The 22,144-nt window shown below is 54.2% G+C and overlaps 1 protein-coding gene across 1 annotated transcript in view; it reads right to left on the reverse strand.

The window, feature by feature from the left end:
• Positions 1-1,251: 1,251 nt before the first annotated feature.
• LOC119113690 (putative sodium-coupled neutral amino acid transporter 10) overlaps positions 1,252-22,144 on the reverse strand; it is a 78,352-nt gene continuing 57,459 nt past the window's right edge. The window contains exons 7-13 of the mRNA XM_037237967.1: positions 9,264-9,412; positions 8,263-8,399; positions 7,477-7,591; positions 7,097-7,212; positions 6,185-6,350; positions 3,397-5,270; positions 1,252-1,549 (exon numbers count right to left, since the gene is read on the reverse strand). Coding sequence (XP_037093862.1) covers positions 1,412-1,549; positions 3,397-5,270; positions 6,185-6,350; positions 7,097-7,212; positions 7,477-7,591; positions 8,263-8,399; positions 9,264-9,412 — 2,695 coding nt within the window. The 3' untranslated portion in view covers positions 1,252-1,411. The remainder of the gene's footprint in view (positions 1,550-3,396; positions 5,271-6,184; positions 6,351-7,096; positions 7,213-7,476; positions 7,592-8,262; positions 8,400-9,263; positions 9,413-22,144) is intronic.

Consider the following 22,144-nt stretch of genomic DNA (forward strand, 5'->3'; position numbering starts at 1 on the left):
GACTTACGCAGACATGGCGTGGTAATGGCCAATTGGCATTAGGAAAAACGACGAAATGTGTTGCATTCGCGTAAACTGACAGAACGCTGGTTCCGATCTTTCCCCCACGGCTTACCTGGGTTCCCCCAGTCCTGGCAACACCACTGGCGCTCCGCAACCCATGTTCATTCGTAGCGTGCGATCAGAACTCAAACGTCACACGCGGTCAATACCCAAACACTAGCGCGGAACGACGTCCACTGGCCTCCTGTCCTCCTTACCGTGTGGAGGAGACGCGAGACGTGAGACGTGAGACGTGAGACGTGAGACGCGAGACACGAGAAGAGACGAGAGAAGAGACGTGAGACGAGAGACGCGAGACGCGAGACGCGAGACGCGAGACGAGAGAAGAAACGTGAGACGTGAGACGAGATAAGAGACGTGAGACGCGAGACGTGAGACGAGGCAAGAGACGTGAGACGCGGGACGTGAGACGAGAGACGCAAGCATGAGCGACAAGCATGATTTTGCAAAATTGCGTTGTTCGAAAGAGGTAAAATTCTGTTCGAAAGATCAGCCAACGAACAGCCAGCGAGACCAATCGTTTCTCACTTTGATGAGAGAAGCGCAATTGTATCCTTCACTCGCATTGCTTGTGACGCAATATAAAACAGAATAACATACACTCCAGTTGACTCTAACCCCTGAACCCCAAAAGTCCAGCGAAAAGCATGCTCATCTGTCATTCTCATTCGCACAATTGCTTAAACCAATTTTCAAAACACCGAAAATATCCCATGTCACCGCGGAGGGTCAGGACAATCCTGGCATGGCCCACCTGACACTCCACCTCGTGGCGGGTCAGGCCCTGACGTACTCAGAGCCGTGTTACCGCCTATGGGGTCAGACAGCTGTTCCGGGTCATACCTATCACTGCCAGCGCTCACTGTGCAATTCCCCCTCCCCCCCCCCCCCCCACACAAACACATGTCATTGCAACGGTGCCCAAAACGCGCACCAGTTCCAGCTGTCACGAGACCCGTCACGCAGACAGTGCGTCATCGTGATCAGCACGCGCAAGCACCGCCCACCATCTCCGTCCACCAGGTCCCGGCCCGACCTGGCGTCCGCCTTGAAACGCTTCACATCATCCCCCCCCCCCCCCCCCCCCCCCCCCCAGGCCGGCCCAGGGGCGCAGAGCCATAACACCGCACGAGGCGCCCCGGCACTGGCCGCTCCTCACCCCCACACAAACACCCCACATCCCCGCGAGGTCGCAGACGCGTCACTGCTGCACCGCGTCCTGCACCAGGACAATCACCGCGCACTGAGGTCCGCCGGTGCGGCTTCCACTGGCCCGTCGGTCCACTTCCCCCGGCGCCGCTGCCTCCTCGGCGCTGGCCCCCGCTGCCACTCACAGCGGCGACGGCTGCTACCGCGCGCCACGCGAGCCGGCCGCCTCCACGGCGGCCCAGTTCTCGGCCAAACGCACCAGCATCTCGTCGGGGGGCGACGGCGAAGGCTCAGGGGCGTCACGACGCGCCCGCGGCTGCGCAGCCGGCAGAGACATCTGGTGAGAGAGCCAGCACTGTAAGTTACGCTGACGAACACGGTTTTAGTTCATTGGGAACTTGCTGGGAGCGGGTAGCCATGCACGCGCGACTATTTGCAGATCTTCCCCACGGAATCCGTCACTTCTGCTGCCATCTGTCAACGAGTTTTCCAATAACCCCGCGCGCTCGCCGCGTGCCGAAGCGGATTCCGGCTGCCCGGCCATCACCACCAAGGTGATCATCGTCATCATATATTTAGTACGAATCGTTCTAAATATATGGCTTAGTGTTTGATTCGAGGCAATGTGCTGCATGTTACGGGAGAAAAACAATGAGGCAACCACGGCGAAAACGCCCCGAGGACGTAAGAAAAACGCATCGGCGCAAACATTATCTTCGATATCACAATAGCAAAATCTCGACAAGCACATTGCATAGCTCTGGGGAGCCACAATGGCTGGTGGCGGGCGGTTACGGGACGACGCCTCATGATAAGGAAACGCCCTGTGCAACATGCACAGTCAGAAAGAGGGCGGCTCGAACGAGCCATCGTCGACCAGCGAATGGGTACCCCAGACCAGCAAAGCCATCATCCTCTGCTCTCAACAGCTCCAACTCCATACCACCCTCAGCAGCGTCCGTAAAGATGGGAGTTACCTTCGACTGTATGCGGCGCTGGGAGAATCATATCCAAACTGCTAAAAAGTGTAAATCCATCCTATTTTGTCTAAAGTGATATCAGATTTATCACTTTTTCACACCCATAAACTCCTAATCGAAGCCCACGTTTCTCCTCTCATCTTTTACTGCCTCTAAGTCTGGGACGTGGCCGCGGTTCGCTTTCTATGCCGAGTACAAGGCCGAATTTCGCGGCCCGGATCATCTGTGGGCGCGTGGCCCAGATCACATTTCGCCTGTCTTGTAGGCGTTAAGCTGATGTGGCATGAGTGACCTTGTTCCACACCGTGACCCCATTGGCGCCTTCAAAGCCCTAATGACCCCTGTGCTCCCGTGGCGGTCCGGTCGCTGTCCACCCCTCGCACCGCTGTTAGCGCGTCACGAGGTCGGCGGTGGTCGTCGCTCCGGGACTGCCCGCTTTCTGGAGCAAGCCATAGGTTGCTGCAGTTCAACATTGGTCAGCAAGTTCCAGCTCAGGCAGCCAGAAAAACTGCGTGAAAGACTAAGATTAACGCGCAGGGCATTGTCGCAATGCGCTGCTTCGTCCTGAAACCATTGTAGCTCCCTGAGCTATGCTCTGTTCACGTGCACACTTTACCAATGTGACCCAGATGCTAGAACTTGCTTGTGAGCGGATTTTACGTTCTTGGTGTTTTACCGTTGTCGCGTCTTCCTTTTTATCGTACAGCACGAAACCCATTGACCGGAGTCAAACATTAAGCCATGGATATTGAATGATTCATGACGAAACATGATAATGATTTTCATGATGGTTGCAGCCACGGCCAAGAGTGCTGCTGCGGCCAGCCGGGATCACACGGTGTGATTCGAGAACACGTCGACAGATGGCAGCAGGACTGGCAACAATTCCATACGAAGGTCTACGAAAAGTCGCTCGTGCTTTGTTGAAATGTGGACTCTAGTTGCAGATACGATCAATACTTGCCGATTGTTAGGACGGAGGAGCGTGTCATACAGCATTGCTACCTTATCTTGTTGCCGAAGCATTGCAAAACGTTACTCTCGCTTCACGCTTGCTTATCTAAAGCATCACGGCGAGTGATCACCCATACGACACTCACTGTTGAAAAACCGTTGAAAACTTTGGAAAGCAAACAACCTTGCCTCAAATACACTGAAGATTAAAGCCCAAATAGGTGGCGAACTAGGCGAAAGGAAATCTCACAAATTTGCGATCGCCGTTTCCGCTGTCAGCAGCTGGTACAGGAGGAGGCGCCGGTGCTGGTCCAGCCGCGCCAACAGGCTGCTGCTGCTGCTGCTGCTGAACCGGCTGCTGCTGCTGCTGCTGCTGCTGCTGTGACATCACCTGCTGGTGAATCCACGCCGCCTGCTGGTTCGGCTGCTGACTTTGAATCATCGGCAGCTCGTTGGAGCCCGCCTGCTGATTCGGGCTCCGAAACAGCGGCTGCTGGTTTGGCATAGCCGGCTGCTGTTGCTGAGCTACGAGCTGGCCGGCGACCTGCTGGCCAGACATCCCAACCACGTTCTGTTGCTGTACTCCAGCGTTGGCCATAGGCTGTTGTACTCCGGCGTTGGCCATAGGCTGCTGTACTCCTGCATTGGCCATAGGTTGCTGTATTCCTGCATTGGCCATAGGTTGCTGTACTCCTGCATTGGCCATAGGTTGTTGTACTCCTGCATTGGCCACAGGTTGCTGTACTCCAGCGTTGGCCATGGGCTGCTGTACTCCAGCGTTGGCCATAGGCTGCTGTACTCCAGCGTTGGCCATGGGCTGCTGTACTCCAGCGTTGGCCATAGGTTGTGGTACTCCAGGACTGGCCATAGGTTGCTGTACTCCAGCGTTGGCCATAGGCTGCATTACTCCAGCGTTGGCCATGGGCTGCTGTACTCCAGCGTTGGCCATAGGCTGAGGTACTCCAGGACTGGCCATAGGTTGCTGTATTCCAGCGTTGGCCATGGGCTGCTGTGCTCCAGCGTTGGCCATGGGCTGCTGTACTCCAGCGTTGGCCATAGGCTGCTGTACTCCAGCGTTGGCCATAGGCTGCTGTACTCCAGCGTTAGCCACAGGTTGTGGTTCTCCAGCGTTGGCCATAGGTTGCTGTACTCCAGCATTGATGACAGGTTGCTGCACTCCAGCGTTGGCCACAGGTTGCTGTACTCCAGCATTAGCCATAGGCTGTTGTACTCCAGCATTGGCCATAGGTTGTTGTACTCCAGCATTGGCCATAGGTTGTTGCAGTCCCACATTGGCCATAGGTTGCTGCACTCCAGCACTGGACATAGGCTGTTGTACTCCAGCATTTGCAATAGGTTGTTGTACTCCAGCGTTGGCCATAGGTTGCTGTACTCCAGCGTTACCCACAGGTTGTTGTCCTCCTGCATTTGCAATAGGTTGCTGCAGTCCAGCATTGGCCATAGGTTGCTGAACTCCAGCGTTGGCCATAGGTTGCTGCACTCCAACGTTGGCTACAGGCTGCTGTATTCCAGCTTGAACATCCACACCCGCATTGTCCGGAACACCGGCGTTCCGCTCCAACTCTTTGGCAGAGCGTTGCTGCTTCATCTCCTTAAGCAGCTCCTTTTGCTCCTTCAGTAGCTCCTTCTGCTCCTTGTGGGTCTCCTCCAGCTTCTGCAGCACCTGCTCCTGCTTGGCCTCGATTTCCTTCTTCTGAGGGTCGGCGGCCTTCAGCGCGTCGTCTCTCTCGCGCTCCTCCTCCTCCTTCTTCAGCGCGCCCGCGTCCAGCCGGTCACCGCCCTCCGTCCTCTGCTCGCCTTCCTCCGCCTTCGGATCTGCGTCCTCCGCCTTCGGGTCTACGTCCTCCGCCTTCCGACCTGCATCCTTCTTCTTCCGGCCCGCGTCGTTCGGCTTCTCGCCAACGTCCTCGCGCTTCCGGTCGCGGCTCTTCGCCTTGCGGCCGCCGGCCTTCGCCTGCCGCTCCGCCGCCTCCGGCTGCTCGGCGCCGCGCTCCTGGGGCTCGGCGCCGCCGTCCGCCGGCGGCTCCGGCACGGCAGGCTCCTTCCGGACCTCCTCAGCCCCGGGAATGGCCGCCGCCACCAGCGGCGTCTCCCCCACGGCGTCTGCAAAACGGCGGCGGACCCGGGTCAGACGAACGACCGCGTCAGGAAACGCAGGGACGGAGTCGATGTCGCCGTCCACACGTCAATTAACTGTACTGGTGCATCTCCTCCCAAAGATTTTCGAAAGTGAACCCATGTACACTGCGATGAGAGACTGGCCATGTCTTGTTTTTGTTTTAGCGCCATGTTTGGTGAGGCGGTGAAATGATCGAGACCGACGCAACATATGACAGCAGCTCCTGCTTGGAACTTCCGGTAGGAGTTGAAGGCACAGACACCAGGTTACACGGAGTGCTCAACATTTGTGTGAGGTTTTGAACTGAAAGAGCCATCTTAACGATCATTTAGTGTAGTTCACAGCCCTGCCCTTCTAAAGACCTAAGCCCCTCTAGTTTTTTAGCTACACGCTCAAAGATGCGCGGCTACGCGTATCTCTTACGCGTATTTCAAAGATATGAAGATACGCGGGATATTTCGGGGAGACTGTTTCAAGGTCACCCAGGCATCCATGGCATCATAATAAGGTCACAAAAAGATTATTTTCGAGTCGTTCATGTCTGGCGTTCATAAGCAAAATTTGGCTCTCAATCAATGTCGCACAAGGTACGATGACATAATTAAACAATGACGTATTAAGGAGCGGATTTACTTGACAGAGGATTGTGTTGTCTATAGCAGTCTTTTCCACTTAACGGTATACCAATAATTGTAAGTGAGCTTATTTTATCACATCGGGCGTTTGCTTCAACGTCTTCAAATATCAAACATTCCCTTTAAAGCCTGCAACGAAGACCGGCAAAGAAGGACGTAATGCTTCAGCTAGATTGACCAACCCGCTGAACGCCCTCCCTCAGACCCCACATTCCTAGTGCGTCGGCGACCACAGTCTTCGCAGCGCCGGGCGGTGCACACACCGTGTTTGAGCGTGGTGTTGGCCACCGCGGGCAGCGGCGCGGCCCGTGACGTCACAAGCTGCGGCACGGGCGCCACGGACGCCGGCTCCTGCGCCAGCTGGTCCGCGGCGTACAGGTTCATGTAGGTGCCGCAGATGAGCAGCACGATGCCGAGCACGAACGTCACCTGCGACGGCAGGTTCAGGGACGGCGTGAGGCGTCGCTCATCGCTCATTGCTCGTCGCACGTCGCACGTCGCTCGTCGCACGTCGCGACGCCGCTCAACGTCGTCTGAACCGGAATGTCAGCTCTGGGGTGGCTTACAGCATGCGTTGACGCACCGGCGCTGGGCGGAATACAGGCAGCACAAGCGCGGCACGTTGGCAACGGCCATGACACGCGACAGGCGATGCCAACCCATTTCTAACGTGAACGCTATGCTGCACGGATATGTATGCATGCTGCACCGATGGTAAGCTTTAGAACAAGTTGTTCAGTGCATTGGCGAGAAACTTTATTCACATAGATAAGACAGTGGCATGAGCCTTATTCCTCGGAGAAAACCAGGAGAATGGGGATAGAGTTGGGTTGGTATTTTGGCAACATGCCTTTATCGAAACAATAGCAGAAGACTAGATAGACTAGATAGACTTCTGCTGCTGTTTCGATAAAGGCATGTTGCCGAAATATCAACCCAACTATATCTCCATTCTCCTGGTTTTCTCCCAGAAATAAGGCTAATACTACTGTATTATCTACGTGAGTTTCAGAACAGACTGCGTCTGGACCTTAGCAATGCGCCTGGTGAGGGTGGAGGCGATATATTGGACGTGCCATATAGATTTCGTGAAGATGAAAGCTAGCTGTAAAATACATTGCGCACCCGTCTCGGCAGAACCCCCCGCTGAGTCCGTCACCCGATGGGCGCCTCACCTGCGCCGCCATTTTCTCCAGGTTGCTCCTGGAGGTGTTCTTGATGAACATCACCGATGGAAAGAGGATGGCTATGGCGGTGCCCATGGTGGAGCCCAGCAGACCCAGAACAACCTCTGCAAAAGTATCGGTATCTTTATCTTCGACGTTCGCAAACCCGCAACCACAACTTGGATGCTTGGACAAGACCTACTGGAGCGTGCTCAGAGTAGAGCGAACAGCATACAAACTTTGAATGTCCTCATCTGTCGTTGTCAGGTTGTCGAACGATGACTGCAATCCTCCATTCTCGGAGCCCTGCCGCAGCAAAAGACAGCATCACCGCAATCAAAAGACACCCCCCGGCTGTCAGCGGCAGCAGCGAGCGTACCACCACCTACCTATGCTGGGTATGACGATGCCGATGCACATGGCGGTCGCCAAGATGCAGAAGGTGATGCACTTGAAGCGCGTTTCGGGGATGTAGTTCTGCGGCAGCTCCAGGCTCGACCCCGGCTGGAAGAGCGGGCGGAATCAGCGGTCTCTCCACAGCGCACCCTGGACGGGTCACTGCGACCGGTCTGAGCTTTAGGTCCAGTCCGCGGCATCCTGTCTCGTCTGGCCTTGTTCTCGTCTGGTCTGAGTCATTATCGCAGCTCCAAAGTTGCAGATGCAGCTTGGACAGAAACACCGGCTTGGGTCACGAACCAAGCATGGGTCACGATTTCAGCCCCTGGATCAAATGTCCAGTTTGGGTCACAATTCTGTACGGGTCACCTGTCCAGGAGTCAAAGTGCCATTGTCGGGGAAGAGCCCAGTCTGGGTCAAATTCCAGCTTGGGCCACCGGACCCACCCGGCTCACCACTCCAGCCTCGGCCACAAACCTAATCCGCATCACAGTCCAGTCTTGGTTGCGTGTCCAGTTTGCATGCTGAGCTCATCTTGACTCACAAATCCAGCCTGAGTCGCACACTGACTTGGGCGCCAAACAGCCACCTATCCGTCAATAGGGACATCCGGAACGAACTACAGATCCAACCGCTACCACCATCATCCCCTGAAGTGAATCGCATTGCGTCTTACGCATCCAGCGTGCGCTCACCTGACTTCCGTTCACCAACACGTCCTGCCGATCATAAACGTCCGCAACGAACGTCCTCAGCGCTCTGAACGCGGCACAACTGACCCGTCTAAACAGCAGCGAGTTGACGCTGGTCCGACACGGGTAGACGATCAGCGGGAAGCCCAGCGCGATGGACATGACGAAGCCGATGTTGATCCAGCGCGAGACCGGTGACGGCATCAGGTGGACCAGGATGTTGCCTGCGGCAGACACCGGTTACCGGTTCTCCAGCGCTCGGCAGTGTCACGCGAGGAGCTCGTCATTCGTGCGAGGGCGCACGATGTTTACAACATGATGGATGAAAGAATGGCCATCATCACTAAAACAGACGATGATGATGGTCATCATCACTGAAACCTTTTGGGTAAATTTTTTAAAACTAAAAATTAAAATGCAAAATTAATAAAATTTGAGCAGATTGGAAAACGCTTCGAGGAGCTGAAACGCAAAAAGGAGATATAGGGGTCTTCAATCAATGCTTACGTGAAGAGTGCCCTATCCCAATCAGGTTCAGTTCCAGAACAAGGACGGGTGTTGGAACCGGGAAAGGAACGGGTGTTGGAACCGGGAAAGGAACGGTTGTTGGAACCGGGAAAGGAACGGGTGTTGGAACCGGGAAAGGAACGGGTGTTGCAACCGGGAAAGGAACGGGTGTTGCAACCGGGAAAGGAACGGGTGTTGGAACCGGGAAAAGAACGGGTGTTGGAACCGGAAAAGAAACGGGTGTTGGAACCGGAAAAGCCCCACTGGAACCACTCGGAGCAACGTCCATATTGACCCGTGATGTCCCGAAACACTCCAAAATATTGTACATCATTCCATTCAACAAGCATTCGTGAAAACGGATCTTGCGCAACTATAAGTGACGCATTAATTGTTCCACTTACGTTACCAAAACGGGCTGGCAGTATCCATTTAAAGCAGGACTCCTCTGACATCGTTACACATAACTTTGGTCACGTCCTGCCGAAAATTATGCAATCACCAACTTCCAAGCGTCAATCCATCACAGATCACCTAACCCGACTCCCCCACCGGTCGCAGAATGTGACGTCATCACTGACCGCCGAACGGGACGTCGTGGAGGGCGACGTAGCCGAAGAAGCCGACCAGGATGTAGACGGAGCTGCAGAGGTTGATCGCTCCGGCCACCACCGTGTTCATCCGACCTAGCGACGGGTCTGGCAGGTTCTCGTAGATGGAGAACACGTTACTGCGGAGGGAGGAAGTGTCAGGGGTAAAGGAAAGGCAGCGAGCCCTCGTACATACTGAATCACCATCTCGCACATGGTCCATCCACACCCTCTAAGGGGACAGATCTCCCTCCATCTGTGCCCCTTTAAGGGGACACAGGACACACACCCTTTAAGGGGACAGATGGAGGAGACAGATCCGACAAATGAGCAAGACGGGTCTAAGGGGACAGTCGGCAAAGGCGACACGCTGCTGCGGAGAGAGGTGGAGCCGGAGGCGGGTAATGGGCAGGAGGAAGCTCTTGTGGCCGTAGAATGGACACAGGCGACGGCGCGCACGCCAGCGTCAGAGCCTGGGTGTAGCAGCTCTTAGATGGGAAATGCGTTGATTCGGAGGGAGCAGACCTCGGAGACAAACAGCAGGCAGCACACCTCGGGGATGACAAAACTTGCTGCTGAAATTGATTAAATTCATTTTAATTCCTGAAAAAACGAAAAATTGCTGGGTGGCCGTCAGACTCGAGGAATGTGCAGCAAGATCTCCATGATGGATATCACGTTGCAGCGGAAGGAAGACTGTTGGGCGGTCAAGTGGTAGGCTTCGGTTGGTGCAAAGCCATCAAAGAACAAGATGAACGTCCAAACGCCTTTTTTGACACCACACTCGAGCGACACTGACCCAAAGGAAGATAAGCACTGAACATAAGCGCTACACGAATAACAACCACATCATCGCGCGCGCACAAGAGCAGAAGTTTGGAGCCCGGGTAGTAAATCCCATTCGGATTTGTTCGAACTGCCATCGCTTACCTGTGGGAAGTGACTATCACACAGACTGCTTCGCCCTGGATCTATACTGTTCACCAGATTCATACCCTGGATCTATACTGTTCCACAGATTCATACCCAGTCCAATGCTGCCACGCCAAGGCATACCGCACAAAACACGCACAAAACGGCCACGAAGTTCCTCCCTTGGTATCTGGACGCAGCCTCGGGCCGCATCCGGCTGCCGGTCGGCATCGACGGAGGTCACCGTGACCGGGGGCGCACGCGCCGCCGGCCGTGGCCGGGCGGCGGCGGCCCCGCAGCCAGCGCGGCGGCCGACCCCCGGCAAAAACCGGCCGACCGAGGGTCATCGGGGCGGCCACGCCCCTGAGTCGGGTCAGCGGCGCCGGGCGGCCGCCGGTGCGGGCTGGCGGCCGCCCGGCGCCGCTGAGAGTGAGCGCCGCTGCCCCCCACCGCGGGAGCACCCGCGGCGCCGTGAAGCACCGGCAGACGGCGCGGCGGCGGCGGCGGCGGCGGCGGCGGCTCGCGGCGCGCGCTTCTGCCCCCACCGCGGGGAGCGCTCCACGCGCCGCGCAACACCGGCAGACCGCGCGGCGGCGGCGGCGGCTCGCTGCGCGCGCTCGCGGCGTAGCCGGCCCTGCTCCGCGCACAGCTGCAGCGGTTGCTCGGCTCGTGCGGCGCGCAGCGCACGCCGGTCGCCCACTGAACGCGGGTGAGGCAACGCCTTTCGGCCGGGTGGCAAAATCTGTCATGGATAGCTGGGTCGTCGGGAAAGCTCAAAACAGACTGCGAGATGAGAAGCACCGGCTCATGGAGTCAGTCATCTGATGCAAGAGCGGAAACTCAGCCGGTTGGCGAAATACGGCACCACATCAGACGCCATCTAAAGCAGGATTCCGTTCTAGAGGGAAGCAGGCGAACGGCATTTACCTAATCCTCAGAAATGAATGTTTTTCTGGTCGAAAGGGGACGCTAGGGGGAAGGTTTTCTCTCAAGGTAGGAACCTTGTTCAAAAATCAGTTGCCGAAACACAACAGTTTGCGTAGCAAGTATATTTATAGTTTTTTTGTGCAGCGAGTAACTTAATGCAAATTCGTGCACGCGTGTGTCGGTATACTGCTCCTCCTTCCCGCACGCTTGATCCAAAATAGACGGGCCGTTATAGTCATAAGCGATTGATGCATATTGTGCAACGTTGCGCACATGCGCCTGGCCAAAAGCGTTAGCACTGACAAAGGTCCTGCGAGGAAAGCATTGATATGTACCAACTGCATTGAGCTTTGAAAACTGTTTATCACGCAGGATGACTAAAAAGTGGTTCTAAAAAGTTGCAGCTGCCATAGCCAAGAAACGAAAGATACGAGATTAATAAATGGTGTATATTGTAAATCGAAATGGAGGGTTTTGAAGACAAATCCTGGTGGTTCCATGGCAGTAAATGACTTCAATTATATCCGTAAATATAAGTAGAGGCTTCATTGTATCGCTGTTTTCTACGTAGATTTGAACCCAAAGTTCCCTTTCAGCCCTAGATACCAGCCCGGCATAGAGCGCTCCCATAGTCCCATAGTCCCATAGTCCCTAATTTCAGAACGGGAACCATGATCTAAAGCCAATGCCGCGCGCAACAGCAGCTTAACAAAACGCTGTTCATGACCTTCAAACGATGAAGGGCATGCTGCGTAGCGTGCGTTCCATGGAGTGGAAAAAGCGGAGCGAAGGAGACCGCGAATGTACCATTTCACGCAGGGCAAAGTTAGCAGATCTGGGGACGGTGTTGCCAGATCTGAGGACCGTGTTGCCAGACCTGCTGCCAGGCCTTGTGACCAACCCTGTGTTCGACTCGAGCCGAATCATGAATCGGCCCATGAGTCCATCATTTTGGGATGAGTCGTGAGCCGAAGCGATTCGCCAGAAAAAAACTGTCGCTTAGAGTCATGAGCTGAATCACATTCTTTGTAAATTTCATGAGCTGAATCATGAGCCAATGGTTACTAACAATGTTGTCAGCGAGTCACATAGCCCAAAGGAAGATGGTAACATGGGGAAACACAGCACACTCCATACAAATTAACAGACCATTGCAGTGTCTTATAAAGAACAGCATCCAGCATTAGTTATAAAGAACAGTACCCAGCATTAGTTATAAAGCACAACATCCAGCATTAGTTATAAAGAACAGCGTCCAGCATTAGTTATAAAGCTTTTGCAAAATCAGCACGAAGCTTGCAATTGTAATTTCTAAGCAGCAGACACAATATCGTTCGTCCTGACGAAAATTTGATCAAATCTCAGCTAGGAACTAGATGATATTGCATGGCACAGACATCCTACATTCCTGTGTCCTACCCTTAAATGAGGAAAAGATTGGCTGCTACAAATGAGATCAAAGGAATGGCCATATTTTTCCCCGTCAATTATCAAAGCAATGCACTAATTTATATATATATATATATATATATATATATATATATATATATAAATGAACCAGATTTAAATCGAATCTTTTAGTCCCAAGCTGTGTGAGTCATAGGTCAAATGACTCAATGCAAGCTAATAAGCCTTAAGCGAGTCGATTTAAAAAAAAAAATGGAATGACCATGAGCCGTTAGCTGAATCAAATTTATCGTTAACTGAATCTGTGAGTCAGTCCTGGGCCTACTTAACAATGTGAGTCGAATACAAGTCTGCCAGCGACCGTGTTGCCAGGTCTGGCTGCATCGCGTTGCCAGACCGGGGACGGGTGGACAGTATTCAGTTTCCCCACCGCACCTTGACAGGCGACAAAAACGGCGCGGAGCCGACAAGAACCGGCCGCCAGGTTGCCAACTCAACGCCAGACCGGGTCAGCGGCCGCAAGGGAGGGGGAGGGAGGGGGGAGGGGGCGCACAGGGCAGGAACGGGCCACGCAGCCGCCGCGTGCGGCCCCCATTGATACCGGCCGTTTGTCATTCATTTACTCGCTGCGGCCGATGAAAGTCATCGATCGCCGCACGACAGACACCAGAGATCACTTCTGAGGGCTTGTTTGTTTGACTGATTGGGCGCCAAGAGATCCATAGTGCTAAGACTTCTCGTCACACGGCGTGGATCACCTGGGATCAGCTCCCAGGTGGCGGTGGCATTCCTGCGTGGTCATGGAGCGCGCTTCAGCGCTCCGGTTCGACGCGAGTGGAACAGTACAGGGGAAGCAAACCCACATTAGGACTAGATTTCACCCAGCCCAGATTCTGCACCGCGGCAATGACTGGCAAATTCCCTTTGCCGGCCAATATCTTCCTAAGATAAGAACGGCTTGGTCATGTGACATGACACGTGAAAGCTCTCCTTCACCAGACACAATCTGTCTCGCCTAGGCGGAAGTTACAGACGACCGAATCAAACAGCATCAAACTATTGTCTATTACAGCATCAAACTATTGTCCGACGCCCTTCTAACAGTTACGCCCTTCAGTCTAACTATTACAGCATCAAGCTATTGTCCGACGCCCTTCAGTGTGATGAATGAGGGAGCTTTATGGACAATTCAAACATGGGGGGGCGGGGGGAGGGGGAGGTGTATAACTACAAATACGTTGGTGTGGAGTTCTGGACATTCCACACCAACTTTCAGCATGGTGTGGAGCTTTCCACACCAACTTTCAAAATCGTGTGGGACTTTCCACACCTGCGCTACATGGGGTGCCGTCTACGCACTAAACAGCATATTTCGTAGGAAGACGGGAACTGAAGTGGCCAGTCAGCTACAGCCCATGCCAGCCCTCAGTGCGTCCTCCTGCAGCTAAGGGGCAGTCTGGAGGGCGCAAACACCAACCAGGCAGGATAACATGCGTTTGGAAACGTCTTTCAGTCCCTTCGCGGTGCTTGGAGGAAATGTCGGGCTACCAGGGATGGCATATATGCTGTCCATAAAATAAAGACGCATGTCTTCGCTTTACGCCCGGATTTCATTACACCGGTTGACAGAGTCCGACGGCCTATCCCGGGAATGACAAGTAAATCACCTCAGCCGTCATTTACGCAGACTCGCTCAGTCACGCTAGATGATCAAATCCAACATTTCACAGCCCGACAAAAGCTGCATTTTTACCACCTCTTCCAGAATAGAATTACAGGCACGCCTGACGTGACGCCCGTATCCGTAAGTGTCTCATGAACATGCAAACTGTTCATTCGACTCAGCCGTCATCAGAACACTGAGGCCCCGCATCGGCGGCGACAAGGAGCCCCAGCTCCGCTGCAGTGGGCCAGGCCCGATCCCGGCCCTGCGGCGCCTGAACGGCGCCTCCGAGGGCGGCAACGTCGCCGTGCAGGCGCTGCAGACTCTGAGCACGTTCAAACGCACGTGAATGAGACGCATATATCGGCAGCGAACGAGCAAACCAAACTACGATACTGCGGCCGCCTCAAACACGGAGCCTGTACAGGCCAGGAGCACGTGACGCACATGGCAGCGCATCAGGCTGGTGATCTGCAAATGGCCTGAGCAGCATCGACCGCTCAGGGTGGCCACTGGAGTCGGCAACAGAGCCGACTGGTGACCAGCCGCGTCGTCGCCAGTCACCAGCACCGCTCCCGTGCCCGGGTCGGTCCGGCCGCCCGGGGTCGACGGCGACCGACCCGGACGGCCCCCTCCCCTCCCGGCCCGGGCGGCCGGTCGCTGACACGGGGCCGGGCGCGGTCAGTCGCGGAGCCCGGCGCACTTTTACCGCGTATAAAAGCCGGCTGACCGCGACACAGGGCACAGATCAGTCGACTGCTCCACCAGCACCAGCACCCACACAGCAGCAACATGCATCAGCTGACGGTGAGGAGACGGCGACGGTGACCGCAGCTGGCCGGCGCCCCCCGGCCACGGCTGACCCGCAGCAGCTGGCAGCTGGCAGCAGCACAGCAGCAGCTGGTGGCGGCGGCTGCAGTGGGCAAGGGACCCGCGACGAGGACCGCCGCTCGCCTTTTGCCCAGAGATCGCTCTCACAGGCGGGCGAATGAACGCTGGTCCAAGCCACACACCATGGACGCTTGCAGCAAAAGCGAAGTGGCATTGCTGAGCGCACAATCCGGTCACTTTGCCTGGTCCCTGGTGACCAGAACCAGTCAAAAAGAAATCTCCCGGTTGTGTAAGAAGCGGCGTTCTATACGACACGCACATTTGGCTTTGAGAGCAAGGCTGGATGAAGGCTCCTACCTTGCCGCCGACAATGGCCGGACATATTTCATCCACCGCGTTATACCAGTCGGTCATCCACTGCATCATGCCTACCAGTCCACTGCGTCTTACCGGTGGTAACCCTGCGGGACCGTTTCCCGCCTTTGTCGATACTTTCTCTGATTCAGAAGCTCATAGCGTGCTCTGCCCATGCCCTAACAGTGCTCTGGCCATGTCCTAACCGTGCTCTGGCCGTGTTCTGGCCGTGCTATAGCCGTGCTCTGGCCGTGTTCTGGCCATGTTCTGCCATGTTCTGGCCGCGCTCTGACCGGGCTCTGGCCGTGTTCTGGCCGTGCTCTGGCCGTGTTCTGGCCATGCTCTGGCCGCGCTCTGACCGTGCTCTGGCCGTGCTCTGGCCATGCTCTGACCGTGCTCTGACCGTGCTCTGGTCCACAGTTTGTCTGCCTGGCCGCCCTCCTGATGGCCGTCACCGCCTCCTACAACCACGGCGGATACGCCCTGAGCAAAAGCCACGGCAACAGCTACGGCGGCTACGGCCACGGCTACGGCTACGGCGGCATTGGCGGCTATGGCCGTGGAGGATACGGCTTGGGAGGATATGGCCGTGGATCCTACGGCAACGGTTACGGCCACGGTAATGTGAACCTGGGCGGTGGATACGGCGGCTACGGCCATGGAGGCTACGGCGGCTACGGCTATGGCAACAATTACGGCCATGGCGGCTACGGCTACGCCCAGAGCAGCAGCCACGGCAACAGCTATGGAGGCTACGGACATGGCTACGGAAATGGCTACGGACATGGCTACGGGTATGGCAAGGCTGTCGTCGTCGGCGTCGGCCACGGCCGCGGCCTCGGCCGCGGCCTCGGCTACGGCCGCGGCTATGGTCATTAGAGCTCATGTTCCCGGAAAGTGACCTAGGTTTATGCTTGCAATCGTGTTCCTTGTTTGATACATTTTGGCCGCGTTATTTATGAATAAAGCCTCCCTTACTGACATGTGAGCATCCTGAACATGCGAGCGCTTTGGCGTGTGAACATTACACAGAGCGAGATGGTCCAGATTGGCAAAAAGTACATCTTCTAGATCTTCCCTAGCCTTGGACGAGCAACACGGTTGGAAACACTGCACTAGCGGCAGCAGTTTGCAATCGTCCGGATGAATGTATGGTTTGACGGATAAAGCAATGGCGAAGTATACCTATGGCCCTTCAAGGCTCTCCCACAAATCCGCATGGCGTCGGCGATGCATTGTGTAACTGCATCGTGTACGGCATCACGTACTGCATCATGTACTGCATCATGTACTGCATCGCGTAACAGCAGAGCAACCCGGCTTCAGCGCCACCGGTGGCCAGTCGGGCACTGAGAAAAGGCTACTTTGCAGGGCGTTTTCAAGTGGTCGGCCCGTTCCTTGGGCCACCATGATCCCAGACGCAGCATAATGAAGAGATCGTTTAACAACTATAACCCTGTCATCGATGTTCACTCGGGAACGAGCCGCATCATCCATTTGAACCAGACGCCTCTGGGCTTTAATTTCCGACCACTCAAAATGCCCATTGGAATGTCTTATTCCACCCCAATAACTCTTACGCGAGAGTTTTACAACGCCACTCAAGGGTAAACATGGAGTCATAGAAACCATTTAACAGCTAGAAGGAACAGTTATCTCTGACAGGCATTTAAAAGTCATGCCGAAGCCCCATTAAATTCCGACAAATGAGCTATTTTTGCCACTGACATCAATCAGAAATCACAAGCGCGAATCGGTCATTGCGCTTATTAAGATAAGAGGCTGTCTGCTTTAGCGAATTCTGCCCATACGCGGACTTAAAAAGTTGAGCTGCATGCACTGATTCTAGCGAGGCCGACCACCGGCCGTGGCTGTGGCGACAAGGACCGCCCCGAGGTTTGAGGTGGGCGTTTGGGGTTACGCCGGTTCCAGCGAGATAGGGAGCTGCGCTGGCTCTAACGGGGCCGGTCGCTTCGCTGGCTCTAACGGGAGCGGTCGCTGCGCTGGCTCTAACGGGGCCGGTCGCTGCGCTGGCTCTAACGGGAGCGGTCGCTGCGCTGGCTCCAACGGGGCCGGTCGCTTCGCTGGCTCTAACGGAGCGGGGTCGCTCTGCGCTGGCTCTAAACGGGGGCCGGTCCGCTGCGCTGGCTCTAACGGGACCGGTCGCTGTACTGGTCTCTAACGGACCGGTCGCTGCGCTTGCTCTAAGGGGACCGGTCGCTGCGCTTGGCTCTGACAAGCCGGTCACTGCGCTGTCTCTAACGGGGGGCGGGGTCGCTACCGCTGGCTCTAACGGGACCGGTCACTACGCTGGTCTGGTAAGGCTTGCAGCTGCACAGGTCCCGAAAGGTCTGCTGTTCCGCCTGACGGGGACCTGCCGTCATGTGATGGTTCTCACGAGGTCGGGTGCTTTGCTGACCTGACCTGGTGCACCTGACCCGCTGGACCGGCTCAGGTGAGCCCGACTGCTGTGCGCTAGGTGTGAACTGGATCTGCTTGGGCCTCAGTTGGTCTGACTCGAAACCTGATTAGTGATTGTGAGTGATTGGTGATTCCGATTTGTGAGTGATTTGTGATTCCAAAAGAGGTGTCGACCTGAGAAGATACAAACCACATATTGCGACATGCATACCAAGGATGTCTCTTCACAATCACAATCACTTTACAAATCGCAATCACTTCTATTGCGGTGCGACAAATTGTTTCGAGCAATGCACTTAGGTTTATTTCACGTTGGGTGCTGCGTTCTGGATGCGTTTTTGGCAACAGATGGCGTTGTCGGCAGTACCCTGTATTGCACCCACTTTTTTCTAGCCTATGATAAAGTTTTTCTTGATTTGCTTCATCGTTTAGAATGTTCGATAATTCCATGTCTAAAATAGATCTCTAAGTTAAAGTTTTGGTGTGTATCAAGGGCATATGCGACTCGATTAAATTTAAGCCTCCACAATGCGGAAAGCGGGCCTCGTCTCGAGAAAGGCGTAAAGCAAATACCATATCCCATTTAAGCGGCATCCAAATCGCACCAGGAGTTTCGGTGGGAAGTCAAACTGGCATTCACCATGGTGTCAAAAGAATCCTGGATATTTTGTTAAGGCGTATAACGTTACGCCCTAAAAAGTGTCTTAAGACCGCTGTGCAGATGTAATTAAGTCGACTTTGCACAGAAGTATTATTTTTTCGAGGGATACAGGGGTTTTTGTCTCTTCGGAGCGCATGTGAGCTTTGGGCACCGTAGATCGACGCAAACGGGGGAGAAGCCCCGGGACAGTGACATTCCTTCTCACCGCGTGCACCGAGGGCCATGGTGCTGCAAACGCTGATGACCTGCACACGCTGGTGACGAAATACTGCCCGCGAGTCATGTCAGCTGCTGGTGATCCTTGCAGCTTCGATTTCATCCAGGCACTGACGCCCAAATAAGTGACTCTCACCTGGGCGCAAGAAAGACTCTTGACTATGTGGCTATTACCATTCGTCGCGCTTTTCAAAACATTTCTGTTGCTCGCCGCGGCTTTTCTTGTTAGATGCACACGATCATACGTCTACACACGAGGCAGAACCCCCATTTTTCCCGCATCCTCGCAAGACAGTCGCCACCACACGCTTACCACCATGCTCGCCAGGTGGCGCCTGTGTGCACGCCGGGGCTATCCCGGTCGTTCAGGCTCGGCGAATCAGAGGGCTGCTTTAGTTGTATGACTCGAGATCTTACCGGTGGCTTTTGATACCGAACCAACGGATCTATTCAATATCAGGCCTTCCCCGTGTATCCGCCGTCTCGGACGCCGGCTGGTACAGCACTAACCCTCCGGTAGGACGATCAATATCAGCCCTTCCCCGTGAATCCCCCGCCTCGGGCGCCGGCTGGTACAGCACTAACCCTCCAGTAGGACAATCAATATCAGGCCTTCCCCGTGAATCCCCCGCCTTGGACGCCGGCTGGTACAGCACTAACCCTCCGGTGGGGCGATCAACATCAGACCTTCCCCGTGAATCCCCACCTCGGACGCCGGCTGGTACAGCACTAACCCGCCGGTAGGGCGATCATTTCCCAGTTGCTGCCAGCTTCCGTACAGGAACCGCATCAGGAAACCTCACCGGAGGACGTGTTTTGCAAGATTTTACCGGAGGCTGTGATAGGAAGGGCTAATCCATTATTTTCAATCTCCCGTCTCACGTGCCAACGGCGGCAAAAGGTTAATAACATTCGTTACATTAACATTCATATAACAACAATAACATTCGTGCACGATTCTAGCCACTCTTCGAATGGCCAAAAAATGATAAATGTCCAAGCGCCAAGAACTCCAAGGATGCGGAATGGCGCAACTAAGGTCAGCCTTCGGTATTTTTCAATCCGCAGCCTTAAACATCCCCCATCAATCGGTCGGAAAACGTGTTACTATGCATCACTTTTAAAGAATAGTTGAATACATGCGTCATGGACTTCGTCGCGTCAGTTCTTCCACGGGTAGCGTATGGGTAAAGTGCTCACCACGCATAGGTTGTTACATACTGGAGTATGCGGAATACACTACACAAGCCGTCCCACCTGCGGTATATTTTTGCCCCAGCCTGTTTGCCAAATAGCGCTGGAATTTTCAACACGCGTTGCAAAGCGACCGTGCAGTGGAACAGCTTGCCCACGCCATTGCTGGGAAAAAGTAGCCCTGGACGGGAATCGAACCCGTTTGGTGGTGAGCTTCCGAACCACCGCGTCCGTAACTCGATGCGCCACGGTGTGCCAAAACCAGCGCTCGAGCCGCAGTACCGCAGGGACGTCTCGCGCTTGGTCTTCGCAGCGGGCTGCCATTCATTTCGAAGTGAGTTCGATCTGGACGTTCCGAAATCAATTCGGTTTAAAAGTAAGTTCGATCCGGACGTTCCAAAATCAATTCGGTTTTGAAGCAAGTTCGATCCGGACGTTTCAAAATCAATTCGGTTTCGAAGTAAATTCGATCAGGACGTTCCGAAATCAATTCGGTTTCAAAGTAAGTCCGATCCGGACGTTTCAAAATCAATTCGGTTTCCTCCAGATCAACTTACGACAATGCTGGCCACGAGTGGTGGACGCAGGACACCGGCCAGGCCGACACGCCGGGCGCCGCAGTACAGAGGTGTGGGAACTGGGGTGCGTATCGCGGAGGAGGCCTTGCTTGCACGGAGAGGGGCTACATCACAGCCCTGCCCACACTAAATTATAGCTATGTTTACGGCGCGGCATTAGACTGCACTTCAGACCTGTGGCGATACAAGGGAAGAACCGAATAAAGATGCCCGTCCGCATTCCTCCCCCGCTTAAAGGAAGTGTGTCTAATCTGTTCGGTTTTCAAAAAACACGCCTGCAGGCACATCGGCCACGCTATGGGCACTGGCAGCTATGGAAAGTTCACTTCCGGCTTCCAGCAATGATCCATAGTAGTGATGGCGGTAGGTGCTTTACCGGTGCGAACGCAACTCTTTCAGGGAAATAATTATATATATATATATATATATATATATATATATATATCAATGGGACGGAAACGATCAGTACGTGAAACAATTAATGGCGCATTCGAGACAAACTTAAAACCATACGGAAAATCCCGCTTCCATAGCCCGACAATCATAGGCCGTTGCCTTGGCGACAAGTTCCGTCGCTTGACTGGTGACAAATAATGACATAGCTTCACAGTGACGGAGTAAATAGCGAACTTGCTCCCCCTATTATACAAAAGACCCTAATGTGTAAAATTTACCCTCGCTATGAGCAAGAAGGCCTTGAGCTCCGTGGTGGAAGACTCAAGGCACGCTGTGTCAATGAGTAGGGAAATCTTAAAAACGCACAGTCTGCTATTACCGTGATCTGAGCAAGTGTGAGGGCGTATAATCCTCTTTGTTTTGACTTGGATGATTAGAGGCCAAGTGTGAGACCGTACTCGGTGTCAGTGGCGTAAGCTGCAATTACAATTGGGCCAAGATAGGATGAGCCTTTCTGAGAGCCAGAGATCTACCAGTGAGCGGCTGATAACATGTAAAAAAATGAATGGATATAACGACCTCGGCTTGGAAAAATTTGACATTGGCCTGGAATAATATCTCTGACAATTCTGTGTTACCAGTGCCAAATGTCATTCCGACAAATTAAACGTTCTGAACAATTATCTAAGATAAGCTGCCCGCCGAACGCGGCACGCGCTTCAAACTCGAGCGGAGTCGAGTCGACTTTTTGTCCGGACACGCAAACTAACGCGCCACACAAGAACTACAGTCGGAACAGTTGCACCGTCCGTGACGCTGATGCGTCTTCTCATCCCCTCCGTTAAACGGTTAACAAAAGCGTTGTTTGCACAATGGCCACAGTCGCGGTGTTCGGGACTTGCTGCCAGTGCTGACTAGCTCCCTTATTGATTCAGTATCACAGACCATTCAGTGCCCCTAATAATGCGTTCGCGATATGAGCGGTGAATTAGTGGTGAAAAACGTTTCGGGTCACCCGATCACTTTGTGCTTGCAGCAAAATTTAGTGGCACCTGGAATGCCTCATCAATGGAATCGAATTCGTAGAAGGGATACCAATGGATATAAATCAAAATTATATAAAATCTTACGTGTACAATGAAAAATCCCACCTCAACTAAACACCCTCAATTTGAAGGGAGTACAAGGCCTTGTTTGCTCTTTTGGAATAATCTCATGGTTGAGAGGTCGTTTCTAAGAATCATCACATATAGTATTTCATAAAATTATTGTATAATATCTGTGATGATACCGCGCGTTCGAAACCAGAAGT

The sequence above is a fragment of the Pollicipes pollicipes genome, unplaced genomic scaffold (assembly GCF_011947565.3).
Source record: "Pollicipes pollicipes isolate AB1234 unplaced genomic scaffold, Ppol_2.1 Scaffold_7262;HRSCAF=8765_pilon_pilon_pilon, whole genome shotgun sequence".
NCBI lineage: Eukaryota > Metazoa > Arthropoda > Thecostraca > Pollicipedomorpha > Pollicipedidae > Pollicipes > Pollicipes pollicipes.